At 38.8% G+C, this 14344-nt stretch overlaps 1 protein-coding gene across 3 annotated transcripts in view; it reads left to right on the top strand.

Annotated features, from left to right (window-relative positions):
* The window catches only part of lyrm4 (LYR motif containing 4), a 77122-nt gene that overhangs the window by 41181 nt on the left and 21597 nt on the right, over positions 1 to 14344 (top strand). Inside the window, exon 3 of one of the 3 annotated variants that reach the window (XM_062977695.1) lies at positions 113 to 255. The exons of the other annotated variants lie outside the window; for them this stretch is intronic. Within the exon in view, the coding sequence (XP_062833765.1) occupies positions 113 to 255 (143 nt within the window). The remainder of the gene's footprint in view (positions 1 to 112; positions 256 to 14344) is intronic. 3 annotated transcript variants of the gene reach the window in all.

The raw sequence follows: 14344 nt of genomic DNA on the forward strand, positions 1-14344 counted from the left end.
CTGTTGTTATAAACCTAGACATGCTTGGGCTATGCTTACACAATTTATATGTAGATTTCTTTCTATAGTTAATGCAAGAAAATCCTCTCATATTTTTTATTAATCTTAACAGAGAATAGAGAAGAAGAAATGGTTTATTGTTGTGGAAACAAGCCTAGGTGAGCCTCAAGTTTGGGGACTGCTGTTGGATCACACACCTTCATTTCCATTTTCAGTTAACATGTTCAGCATTGTATCTGAACTCAGACAACTCTGGTAAGCCAAGTTCAAACCTCAGTTTCAGGAGCTGGCTTGTTTTAATAAACTGTTGTTAAGCCACAGGTTGTCAGGGCTAGGACATACCACAAAAAGGCAATTAGCCAAATATTGACCAAGCCAAAGTGGTCAATATTTGGAAAAATACAGGAGTGGGGAAGTGTGTAAACCAAAGGATTAGGCTTTACCTTAGTTGTGTGAGAGGCTGTGCCCCTCTTGAAGACTGAGACACATTTTGTAAAAATGAAGACTCCTATGATATCTGAAAGAATAACAAATTCCTAATGGCATGAGCTTTCATGGACTATATCGTTTGCTGCTGATGTTTGTTTGGTTGTTTATTCATTTGTTTGCAAAGATAACTAGCAACAATTGGTTGTGTTGCCTTCAAATAGTTACTGACTTACGGTGACCCTATCATTGGGTTTTCAGCAGGGTTGCTTTTGCTTCTCTCTGAAACTGAGATTATGACTTATCCAAGGTCACTCAGTTGGTTTCCATGGCTGAGTATTGGAACCTTAGTCTCCAAAGTCATAACATTCAAACCATTATACCATTCTGGCTTTCAATACCAGTATCCCTTCTGAAATTATTATATTTAGGAGTTGCAGGTAGACCACTGATTTTATCATATGTTTTTAATATCCTGCACATCTTCATTGATTGAAAATACTTTCTCTCAAGGTTATTTTGAGTTCTGTCCATATCTCATTGCAGTCAGCTGGAATTTTTGGCAAAACTGAAATTTCATGCTGATTTTTTCTGAACTGAAACATAACAGTTGTATTAATCTTTAATGTGGTTCTAAATATGGCTTTAAAATGACTAAAATACCACACAGCCCAAACCTTTCATCATCTTTAGTGGCTAGATTTAAAAGTCTGGTGTTATAGTTCCATGTGATTCGGTTGCCTAAGGAGAAGTCATCCATCAGTGCAGCCTTCACCTTGAATAGGAACAAAAGTCCTGCCTAGCTGTGTTGGGGTCAGCTATTGATTGCTAGTTTCTCTGAAGAGCAGCATTCGTATTGATCCATCTCCACTTTACTACCTTGCTCTTACTCATTCATTATTGGTCTTTTTCTTGCATTTGAGTGTATTTTATATTTTCATAGGCTTTCTCTTCTACTCACATGCTAAACAGATACATTTTTTAATCTTGAGCTTTTTCACAGCTGTCAGAGCAGCTGGGTTTTGTTCTCCCCCCCCCCTCTTTTCATTTATTTTTGTTCTTTGGGCAATGGAGATGGTCATTTTGATAAAAGCAGAATGATATGAGCCAATATCAACAGCAATGAAAGTTGGTCTGTCTCAGATTCGTGTTACTGTACATGGAGTAAATTCATAGATCGATTCATAGTAAAATCTTCCACCACTAGGTTTGATTTGTTTTTATGTACTTCCGAACATTTCTACACTGTCCAATAACCAATGCTTTCTTTTCATTGAAAGATTCATTCAAATCTCTCGGTGTTTCACAGAGTAGATTTGAAACCGGTGAAATACAGGAACATGAAACAACATCAGATATTTGAAAACAACTTCAGGGGAAGAATCAGTGGAAAATCAACAGACAAATATTTTTAAAACTAAACCAATCTTACAAGCTTAAATGATTAGGTTTCAGACTCGTTCAAATGTTGGTGACACTTAAGACACTAGTTAGGCATTGAATATAAGAATGCTGGCAGCAAAAGTACCAATTTGGTCCAGTGCTGGAGAGAAATTTGGGTGAATTTTTCCACTCAGACATGAATCTGAGTGAACAGTTTTCTCGCTAAGGCAAATCTGTCTCCCAATATTAGTGTGAGAAATACTACACTTGGCTTCTTAAAAGAACAATGGGATCTCAAATGTAATAAAATAAGGGAAAATCTTTATAGCCCTTTTTTGAGACACAATTAAAATCAGAGCTTGAATTACACCACCCTGGATCTACTAATCACCTTGCCATGCTGTGCAGAAGATTCTGGGAGTTATAGTACAGTACCCAAAATCTGGGGGAAATAAAAGATAAACTTAAGTATGTACATCTTTTTAACTAAGCACACTAGAGATGCCCTGTATGGGTTATGGGAATCCTGTTTCTGTCAAACATACCCAATGGGCATCAATGCAATCCTTGTACAGAGGAAAAAAATAATTGGTGTTCCCCCAGGTCAGCCAGCTTGGGAGGCACTGATTTCATACATTTATACCCTGCCTTTGCTCCAATATACATTTCCACCCCAACTTTATTCTCATGAGAATAACTGAAAAATTGTAGCTTACCTGCTTTAGTCCTTGCATTATTCAGGTAGATGTGTTTGGTAGTTATAAACAAATGCACAAGCGGTACATTTTTGTTAATGAATAAGTGATACAGTATTCACTTCTCCCTTCCACAATGTGTGTGTTTTTTCTAAAAATCTGGAATCACAATGAAAGAGGAAAAACCCAGAGGGGGTGAAACTGAATAGCCATAACAGGCAGGGAGGGGGATTTTAAAGTCTGTAACGACAGGCATGGAAAATCTAATAAAGTCATTTTGTAAAAATGATTAAACACTTCTATTCATTCTTGCAGCACTCGAGCTCATGATGATGTAATTAGCGCTATGTGACCTTTGCTTTATGCTTTCAAATAGGTTCTATAAATATTTAATAACATGGTAGACTCTCTGTTCAACTCTTTATAAAAGAAGAAAAGCTACTGTCAACCACAATGTTGTCTTGCATTGAGAAGTCGCGTGGTGATGACTGCTCTATGCTAAACCATATCTAATCCAATTTCCCACTTTCCCTTATCACTCTAGCTAGAGTCAGCCATACAGAATGCTTGATGGATCCAAAAACCCTATTATGAGAGAACCTGAGTTGTATATAGCTGTGTTTATATTGCCTGCAGTGCAAGGACTATTTCAGTATCGGGCTATTATGAGTGTTGGAATACAGCCCCTGTAACTCCAGCCAACATGGCCATTGTTCAGATATTACAGAATTTCTCATTTGGAAAACACCAAATTGCCTACCTGGAACTGAGCAATCCCCATGTGTTACTGTTTTACTGCCTTATTTAAATTCCATTTGATTTTCTACATTTTGCATCCTTCTTTGTTGCCAAAGCCTCCGAACTTGGCTCTTTTGCATATTGTGGCCATATGGGTTCAGCTATTCACTTGTCTCTTTCCTATAACATTGACATCTTTGGAATCACGTTGCCTTGAACCTTCATTAAGTAGCTCCCAGCCTTTTGGCGATCTCTATGATAACCACATGTTAGGTCAACATGTAGGAAATCCTGACAACATCAAGGGAAACATCTGCAATAAATTACCAGAGATAAGGCCAGATCAGAAGTGTTTGCCTCAAAAGATGACTTAGGGAAATAAGTTTGCCTCTCCTCCCCATATTTATTTCCCACTGACATTACACATTTCTAGACACGTATCTGCAGCAAACAAGGGTCAGCTCAGTAATTATTTGGTCAGACCTTTTTGCCCTCATCTTGCAGCTGGCAAAGATGAAACCAGCAATTTCTGTTCTTTAGACTCTTCCTTTTCTATATTAAAAGGACCCATGACCAGTGTCTTCCTTGTAGGTAGGGCTGGATTTGTCATTAGGAACTGGCTTAGATAGTGATCATATGTATCACATAAGGACAACTAGTTATTAATTCTCGAATTCTCTTTCATGTTGCAAGCCACTCTCTAAAGTTTTAGGTGCTCTTACTGCCTATTACAGGGGAAACCAGCTGATCCCTAATCCTTCTAAAACTCAGACGTGTGCTTTTCACCTTAAGAACAGACAAGCATCTCGAGCTCTGAGGATTACCTGGGAAGGAATCCCACTGGAGCATTGTAGCACTCCAAAATACTTAGGAGTGACCTTGGACCATTCCCAGACTTACAAGAAGCACTGCTTGACTATCAAGCAAAAAGTGGGTGCTAAAAATAGCATTATACGAAAGCTGAATGGCACAACCTGTGGATCACAACCAGACACAGTGAAGACATCTGCCCTTGTGCTTTGTTACTCTGCTGCTGCTGAATATGCATGCCCAGTGTGGAATATATCTCACCTAACAGTGGATGTGGCTCTTAATGAGACATGCCGCATTATCTGTCTATGCCCCACACCACTGCAGAAATTATCATGTTTAGCCGGCATTGCACCACCTGATATCCGCCAGGAAGTAGCAGCCAACAATTAAAGGATCAAGGCACTGACATCTCCGGCTCACCCCCGGTGTGGGTATCAGCCAGCAAGCCAACAACTGAAATCAAGAAAAAGTTTTTTAAGATCTACAGAGATTCTCGCAGGAACACCTCAGCAAGTGAGAGTCCAAAAGTGGCAGGCTAAAACCCGGAATCTCAGTCAGTGGCTGACGCCGGATGAGAGACTCCCTCCTGGGCACACAGAAGACTGGGCAACTTGGAAGGCGCTGCATACTGCCCTCTGTCACCACGAGATGTAGAACCAACCTTAAGAAATGGGGCTACAAAGTGGAATCCACGGCATGTGAGTGTGGAGAAGAGCAAACCACAGTCCACCTATTACATTGCAGTCTGAGCCCTGCCACATGCACAGTGGAGGACTTTACAGCAACACCAGAGGCACTCCAAGTGGCAAGCTACTGATCAAAGGACATTTAGTATAATGCCACGGTTTTTTTTAACTTTGTTTATGTTTGCAAATACATTACAACTTATACCCTCGATTCGCTTCTGACACAATAAATAAATAAATACATACATTCTCTTTCAGCCTTGGAAACCCAATAGGTGACTTTGGGAAAGTGTCTTATCTTCAGAGGAGGTCTATTATAAACTTTCCATGAATAAATCTTGCCAAGAAAAACCTAGAATAGGGTCACTATCTACTGGAATAAGCTTTAAGGCCAGTTAACAGTAACAATTGAAAGAGGTGTACTTGTGTCCAATCAATTTATTAATGCTCCGACCAGTGGTCATATGCATTTACAGAAACAACATCATAGAAACACCTATACAAAACACTGTAAAATCCAACAGTTAAAAATAGGATGCAAGCAGGATAAAACGGAACATGCAAAATTTACATTGTGAGGTGCAGTGACACAAATGCAACATGTGCTAGGAACTGCACATTTACTGGTAAGGAGCCAATATAAAAGATTAGTCATTTTAAAAGTGTTAATAACGTCTATACAAAACACTCTAAAATTCAACAGTTAAAAGCAGGATGCAAGGAGGATAAAACAGATCTTGCAAAATATAACTGGTAAGAAGGCAATATAAAATATCAGTCATGTTAAAAACTTAAGTAAAAATCCCTTAGGGGAAACCAACCTCACTCAGGCTACATAAAAGCATCCCCGGCACAGTCGACTACAATGTCCGCAATCAGTCTTGCCCTGGTTTTATTTGCTGCCAGGATAAAGAGAGAAACCTTATAAGTGATTGTGGAGTAGGTATCAGATAAAAGGTAGAAGATCTTTTCTGCAACCATGTTTGATTGTAGGTAGCATAGAATAGGCCCTAAGAATGTATTTATTGGTGCAGAGTATAGGGCGAACAAGTAATGGGGCAGATCCTCAATTTCTGGGGCCCCACATATGTATATCCAGCAAGCCAAAAGAGTGCCTGAGTATCTGCCATCTAGCACTTATGAGGGCATGGTTTGTAAAAACTTATCTGAGTTTAGGGAATGTAAGGTTGGTTAGATACATAGCCCTTTAATGGTCAAATTTGTATAATTTGTACCATGTTGAGAATTTGGAATTGTTAATAGTCTGTCCATTTGAATGCCTTGATTATAAATGTATTCATGCAGCTTCTCTCTTGAGTTCAAGATCGAAGGTTTATGAGACAGGGTAAGGTATACTTTCAGAAATTTCTGGTGTTTTGAGCTCCAGACTTTGCATTATGATAGATGTTCAAAGCATGGCTTTGGAAAACCCTAGCTGAGGAATCCTTTATGATTCTCCAGTAGTTGGATAGGGAAAAGAGAGTGCGCGATCTTATGGAGGGTAGACCAACCTCTGCCCTTACCAAGGCTGCTGGAGTGCCAGGTGGGAGTCTCAGCAGTTTCTTAAGTAATGTATTCTAGACTGCCTCCAATATCAGTATCTGAATCGTCCCATCCCCAGTGCGGCCGTACAAAATCTGGGCAATAACTTTACTCCGGAATATGGTGTACTTTTGTAAATGAGTAATTTATGAACCACTGTACCCACATAATTGGTATCTTAGGCCCACTTTAGAAATTTTCTAGGTCCTCCAGGCCTATGATATGCCTCTGCTGGAAATTACAATAGTGTCACAGTGGCAAATTCCTAATCAGGATTCCTCTTTAGAATTTTCTAGGTTCCCCACCACAACTCTAGAATAACTTTGATAGGATTTCATTTCAGTTGGGTTCGTTCTTCTCCACAATTTTCTGTTTCCATGGTAAGCTCGGGAACATGTCCCCTATGGGTTGTATTGTCTCACACTGCAAAATGTCCTATCAAAGATTCTTCCATAAGATTGATCAGAAAAATCATCAGCCTATTTAAACACTTCAACTTGCTTACTTAACCAAATCACTTCATCACTGCTTGTTACCCCTTTTCCCAACCTGTGTCCATTCACTTTTCCAATTCTTATCTTGCTCAGTTCAGCCGTATCTTGGATCAGTTTGATCTACCTTTCTTGCACTTTAAACCTATGGGCCTGGATCAAAATCTCAGTTTGATTAAGAAAACCTATTGGCAGTTATATTAGAGTGGTGATAACTGCAGTGGCATTTGAACAAGGCCTAACTGGAATCATTGTTTGTCAAGGTGCTGAAATTCCTATGGCTAAAAATAGCTTACCAGAATCATGATGAGTGCAATTTCAAATGTTTTCCAGATGCCAAACTATTGCACATGGCACTTGGAGACTAGATATCCTTTCACACAACATGGTTTTATAGCGCTGTAATTGCTTGTTAACTACCATGGCTGCATCCAGTGGAATCCTGGGATTGGTTATTCAATAAGGCACTTGCTCTCTAAATAGAGTTGACGTGGAATTATAGTTGACCCTCCACATTTGTGACTTTGCATTTTGCTGATGTAATTAATTATTCAAGAATTTGATTAAAATGTTCTCTTTAGCAATATCTAGGTTCTCTAGTATAACACAATAGTCAACTTTTTGACTACATCTGGCAGAAGTTGACCATAGAATCTAGAGATTCCTAGAAAGGTGTTCCCTCAAGTAAAAATAATAGCATTTTAAAAAATGTATTGTTTTTTATTTTCTCAGGAGTTCTGTGTCCCTATCCTCAGAACATGTGGAAAGCTAATTGTATATTGCGGTAACTGAAAATTATGAAGGGCCCCTAGCAATGGAGGATTCATTGCTTGCAGAAGCAGTGCCAGAAACATTTGCTTTATTTCCACTGCTATTTTTTCAAGCAGAGTGTAATGGTTTTTTCTGCATTAACATCCTATTTGACATCTGTTCTACAGTATTGTGATGATTACTCATGTGTATGAGTTAGTTGATTACCTGATATGTTCCCTTCTAATCTAGCATTTTGGAACGGCTAGTACAACTTATTGGAAATAACTGCATCCAATCTCTGGACACATATCCTTTGGAAATGAATGGCAATCATAACATTATTGAAAAGGAAAAAAATTATGTCATGTCCATTTGGCAAATGTGAATCTCCATGAACATGTGGAGACCACCTTTTGAAAACCACTAGTCAAGACAAGCATTACCTTGTTAGAAGTCAGCCCTCTGAACAAGTAACATTCACAAGCATTCATATAATGACACACGAGTAACTCAGCTGTTAAACTGAAGAACCATGTCTTTGGACTGCCAAGGACAAAGGCATGCCACTACAAAAATATATTTGGTTAGCAAACTTTCTTTGAAGTTGAAATTGCAGTTGAAAACTTAACACATTGAAGTCCATAATCACATGTCTACAACCCCTCCCACACCAAAGAGGTACAGTCAAGCTGGCAAATCAACATATGCATACAATGCAGGTTAGCAAATATATACATTAACAAATAAATAGTGAAAGCTTGGAAGGTTGCTATTTCCAAGTCAACTTGCCTCCTTCAAAGATTTCAAATTGCCTCTATGTCCACACAAAGGAAGGTGAAACATCTAAGGACAAATTTCTTAGTATAGTTACTACTTAACCATGCTGGATGCAGGCAGCCTCTTTCAGCAGGAAGAAACCTGATTAGCATTTGAAACCTCCATTCCCTTTGTGAATGTCTAATTTTACTTGTAAAATTTAAAATAGCTCACTTTATGTGATTCTGGTGACTCACTCCTTTGTGTTTGTGTCTTTCCAAGTAGGCCACTGGCAAAACACAGTTGTATTGCTACCCATATTAGCGATAGTTTTTGTTCTCCTGCAGTGCAACATCCAAGTAATCATGATGTCAAATTAAGTGATGTCTTCACTGAAACCAGACAGAAGTTTTAGTATAAGTGAGGTTACTGTTCTAATTTGAATACCCAGTAACTGAAAAAAACCCTGTATTTTAGATCAATCTTGGTTCCTGGCAAGAATTCAGGAAAGAAAGAAGCAATTGTATGCATTGGAGACAAATATAATGCCAATCCTTGGCACGTTGGAAAATATAATTGCAACTTTCCGAGAACAGTTAGCTTCCACAATGCTTTAGATGATGCATCCAATGCTAGAGCAGATTGCCATTTTAAAAGAGATGTTCTGAAATCAGCACTCCCAAAAGTGTTGGACTACAATTCCCAATAGCATGGCTGTAGTGATGGGAGGTGCAGTCCAACACATCCGGAGTACACCAAGGCCCCTCACCAGTACAGAATTATAGCACTAAGATTCCACTTTATCTTCCTTGGCTACATCCTGAGGTTTGTGGCTTAGAGTAGGCATTAGAGCTCTAAAGCTGAGATGTCTAAATATTCCTCCCTAAACTGAAAATCCCAGGATCCATAGAATATTGCCAAGGCAGAAAAAATGCAGCTGTGGTGCTGTAACTGTAGTGTGAAAAAATCTCTCATTGGGAAAGTATTTGTGAATGATGATGGAACTGGTATGTTGATAGACATTTTATGTAAATGACTTCTTTAATGAATTGTGCATTTTAATTGCTTGCATTTTTTAAAAGAAAGAAAGAAAATCCTATGTGTTTTCCTGTTCTTTATCATTCTTGAATTAACTGGGAATGTTTCTTGTGGGAGTACTGTACTTTAATTCCCATCTTGAATGGCTTAAAAAGCAGTAATGAAAAGTATTTCCTTGCCTGTCCTTTAAAGATCTGGCATACAAATGAGGCTGTTTGGGTAGCACTGATGAAACCCATCTACTTGCTTTTTAAAAACACATTAAGTGTGACCTTCCTTGAAAATGAATCTACCTTGTTCATTTTTAATAGAGGAATGGAGAGGAAGAGTGGAACAAGCAAAATGCTTTGATTTGCAATGGAAGCTCTATTGGCCCTGTGCAGATTTAATGCTTCTCTTTACTATGTGTCTCTTCTCTCCCATGCTAATTCTCCCTCTCTTTCCTTTGACAGCCATAACCAAAGCAAAAAATGTTGCATTTTATCTAGATGCATAAATTTAGTATAGAGATCCACTGAAATAGATGGGAAGCCATGATCACAGGTTCCTTGTGAGGAATCTTTGACATCCCCCCTCAAAATGATTTGGTTTATAGCTTTCATCATCCTTTACCTTTGGAGCCATGTTGATTAGGGCTTATGGGAATTAAAGTCTAAAATATCTGTAGGCCAATGCTTCCCCAGAATTGCTACAAATCCACTCCATGTCAGGGAGCTTGATACCACTTTAATTGCCATGGTTCAATGCTGTGGAATAATGGGAGTAATAAGGCCTCCAGTGGCTCAGTGTGTTAAAGCTCTGAGCTGCTCAACTTGCAGACCGAAAGGGCCCAGGTTCAAACCCAGGGAGCGGAGTGAGCGCCTGCTGTTAGCTCCAGCTTCTGCCAACCTAGCAGTTCGAAAACATGCAAATGTGAGTAGATCAATAGGTACCACTCCAGCGGGAAGGTAACGGTGTTCCATGCAATCATGCCGGCCACATGACCTTGGAGGTATCTACGGACAACGCCGGCTCTTCGGCTTAGAAATGGAGATGAGCACCAACTCCCCAGAGTCGGACACGACTGGACTTAACGTCAGGGGAAAACTTTACCTTTACCTAAGGATCTTTTCTTCTCCAAAGAGTGATTGTGCCTCACTGAATTACAACTCCCAGGATTTCATAACACTGAGCCATGGCACTTAAAATGGAATCAAGCTGCATTAATTCTACAGTTTCGATGCAACCTAAGTTTGAATCTTGTCTGTACTAGATTTAATTACCGCTAACATCACTTTCCCTGTTTTGAAGACTTCGAAGCAGATTCTTCAACCTCTGGTCATGAGTTAATATTTAAGGTGGCATTAACCATGGTTTAGTATTTTGTTCTAAACATCGCCCTTGAACATAGGGGGGTAGTTTGCATTCAGTTGTGGAAGATTCCTGGGGACCTTTCAAACTACACAATTGAAGCACCATAATTGCAATTTGACTGATGCCATTCCATTTTGTGAAATCCTGAGATAGGCAGTTTAAGAATGGGTATGCTTAGAGTCCTCATCCAGATCATTGTAGGGTCTGCCTGACGTAGAGACCTCAGGATCCCACCAGAAGCAAGCATATTTGCTGAAGTAGAATCATAGTGGTATAAACGTATACAGTGTTCCCTCACTTCTTCGCAGTTCACTTTTCACGGATTCGCTGTTTTGTGGTTTTTCAGTAAACTCTAAAAGACTATTATAAATCATAAAAAATTACAATTTACAGGCTAAGGAAGGGAGGAAGGAGAAGCCAAAGGGAGAGAAAAGGAGCCCAAGCAGCAACGGGAGGAGAGGAGGCGATTTATCAACACACGATTGATAAAGAATTAAAATATTGTATAACTACTAAACTAATGTATAAATATTAAAATAAATATAGTGTCCCTACTTCGTGGAGTTTCACTTATTGCGAGTAGTCCTGGAACTTAACCCCCCGCAATAAATGAGGGAACACTGCAAAAGGGCCCCTGATCTCTTAACAAACCAATCTTGTGTTAGAATATGATAGGAAAGTAAACCTCGACTGAATGATATTGTACTTGTTTGTTTGTTTACAAACTCCAATGATGTTTGGAAATGATCCAGAAATACTTGAGCATACAGTTCTCCAAGAAGGACTGCGTAAAGCTTCAAAAGAAAAAGGGACTGATGAATTGCTTTTGCTTTTCAAATTACAGTCAGTCCCTGAGTTACAAGCATGTGTCTTACAAATGACTTATAGTTAAGAAAGGGGCTGAGATAACAGGAAGTGAGAGAAATCTTCTCCTCAGAAGGGAAAATCTCTTCTGAAAGAATTATCATGAGAAAAGGTGTCTGCACTGAAGCTTTCTCATCAATCTTTGCTTCCACAACAAGCTGATTTTTTCAAAATCCAATTATCACAAGGACAGAAAGTGCTGTGAAATCACACACATACTTGGCCAGAGTTATACTTTTGAAATGTACCTGTTTTGACTTACAAACAAATTCAGCTTAAGGTCAAACCTACAGAACCTATCTTGTTCATACCTGGGGGACCTGTATTCTTTGGAGGAAGGAAATTCACCGGGCCTTATAATTATCCATTTTGGACTGGTTAACACAAGTTGCATTGGAAAAGAGTCATATCGATATTTTCTCTTCACTTTCCATGTCAGTAACTGACCATTGGGCAAAACTAAAACTTTGTTTAAAAATGCTGGGGTGAACAATGTTTGTGAAATGCATGGGTTGTTGTGAGTGAGGTGGTGTTGACTTGCTGCTTGTAAACATATCAGGTCATTGGATGCTTCTTGTATTCATGAATGTTAACCAAGATAAAGAGTAAGCACAGTAAGGAGAAGTATTCCTTCAGATACACAAGGTGCTTACAGTTAACACTCCATGCTGCTTAGTAATTTGTACTGGAGATTGTAATATTAGTATTATTAAAGAGAGTGATAAATTTTTTATTTTGTATTTAAACATTGCACTAGATAATGCAGTTATTTTAATATGTAGAGCTAGTAATAAGGCTATAAAGTGGATTTGAAAGATTAGTTTGTATGAGTGTCATGTCTTCTCGGTTGATTTGGTTTTTGAAAAAGTAAAAGTGGCAGATGTCCCTAGGTAGTCTGGTGGAGTAATGTTCTAAGCCAAAACCTACACAATGCCAGTGTATTCTGAATTTAAAGTCCTTAATGATAATACATTAATATCAGCAAAGAATACCCATATCAGTTTTCTCCCTTTCAGAATCACAGCTCTTTGATAGAAGCAGTCTCCATGACAGAATTTCATTGAGCTTCAGTTTACACTTCAATCACAAGTTTGTTTGCCATGAATATATCATTGGGTTGGATCTACACAACATCAATTGAAATTGGCTTCCACTGAAATAAAAGTGACATGTTTTCCATGGTTTGCGGCCCATTGATTTCAATAGCTATGAGGTTTAGCTGTCTTAATCTGGAAACAATGCAGGGTTTTCTTCAGTTAAGAAGCATGAAGGTAAGACATGCCTACCTGAACACTGGTGGGTTGGGAGTGCATTTCATAATTGGAAGTATGCAAAATATTTCGACCCTCCAGTCTTTTAAGGGAAGTTGAAAAGATAATCCTGGGTACAACATTCTGAGATACTTGAACAAACTTTTTTTTTCCATGTCAGAAGCAACTTGAGAAACTGCAAGTCGCTTCTGGTGTGAGAGAATTGACTGTCTGCAAGGACATTGCCCGGGGACGTGTGGATGTTTTGATGTTTTACTCCTTGTGGGAGACTTCTCTCATGTCCCCACATGGGGAGCTGGAGCTGACAGAGATTCGAACAGGCAACCTTCAGGTCAGCAATCCAACCTTTAAGTCAGCAGTCCTACCGGCAAAGGGTTTAACCCATTGCGCCACTGGGGGCTCCATTTGAACAAACTGCTAGGTGCATTTGAGGGAAAACATCTGTTATTTGTACTAATTATGCATTTTAAGTAAGGGTTGTAAGTAATGCAGCCCTATTCATTTGAGAGTCTTTTTGTCCAAATGTTTTCTATGGTAGAAAAGGTTTGTGAACCCCTGAGGACTGATACATATTTCCTAACATAAAATGACATTAAATCTTAAACTAAACCCCATAATCCTAAAGAACAACAGATAACATAACTAAAAAACACACACACGATACATTACCAACACTTGTTTAGCCACAACTGATCAACCCAGTCTACAGGAGAAAAAACATGTGAAACTTCTGATTTTAATACCTTGTAGTACCCCTTTGAGCATCAATGATTTCAGTCCATAGGGATATCTTATCATAGGAGTGGAGGTAAGAAATAAAGAAATAGTAAGACATAGTATTGAACTGAGTCGTTTTTCTAACTTTCAGCCACTCTTCACATTGCTTTCTGGGAATCTAGGCCTATTCCTTATCACAGAATCACTTCAGCTCTGTGGCATTTGAGGGGCTCCCTTCAATGAACAGGTTACATCAGGTTCTGTTACAGCATTTTGATGTTGACTTCGCCATTCTAAAACATGACATTTCTTCTTCTACACTCATTCTTTGGTAGATCTAGTGTTATCTTTAGGATCACAGTCATGTCAGATGTCCTACTTTCAGTTGAGGTTCAGCTCTTGGATGGAATGTCTTCCAATGTCCTCCAAAATCTTTTGATATATCACAGAGTTTATAATTGCATCAATGATGGCAAGACCTCCAATTCCTAAGGCACTGAGTTTGATTTTCACCAAACATAACATTTCTCATTGAGGCAAAATGTTATGCTTTAGACTTATCTGTCTGACGGGCATCAACTGCAGTGTTCTTTTTAGAGAACAGTGATTTCTTCTTGTTTATCAATTCATGAACAACATTCTTGTTTATTGTTTTGTCACCACTGAGTTGGGGATGCTCTTTCTTACCCAAGGCAATATGAATTGGTACAAAACCTTTTTATTCAGGCAGGCTTTTAAAAAAAGGTTTTAAGATCAAGTGAGGGGGTGCTGTGGTTTTTAGCTTTTATTATGTTTTTAGATGCCATGTATAATCAATC

Source organism: Anolis carolinensis, chromosome 4 (assembly GCF_035594765.1).
Source record: "Anolis carolinensis isolate JA03-04 chromosome 4, rAnoCar3.1.pri, whole genome shotgun sequence".
NCBI classification, from domain to species: Eukaryota; Metazoa; Chordata; class Lepidosauria; order Squamata; family Dactyloidae; genus Anolis; species Anolis carolinensis.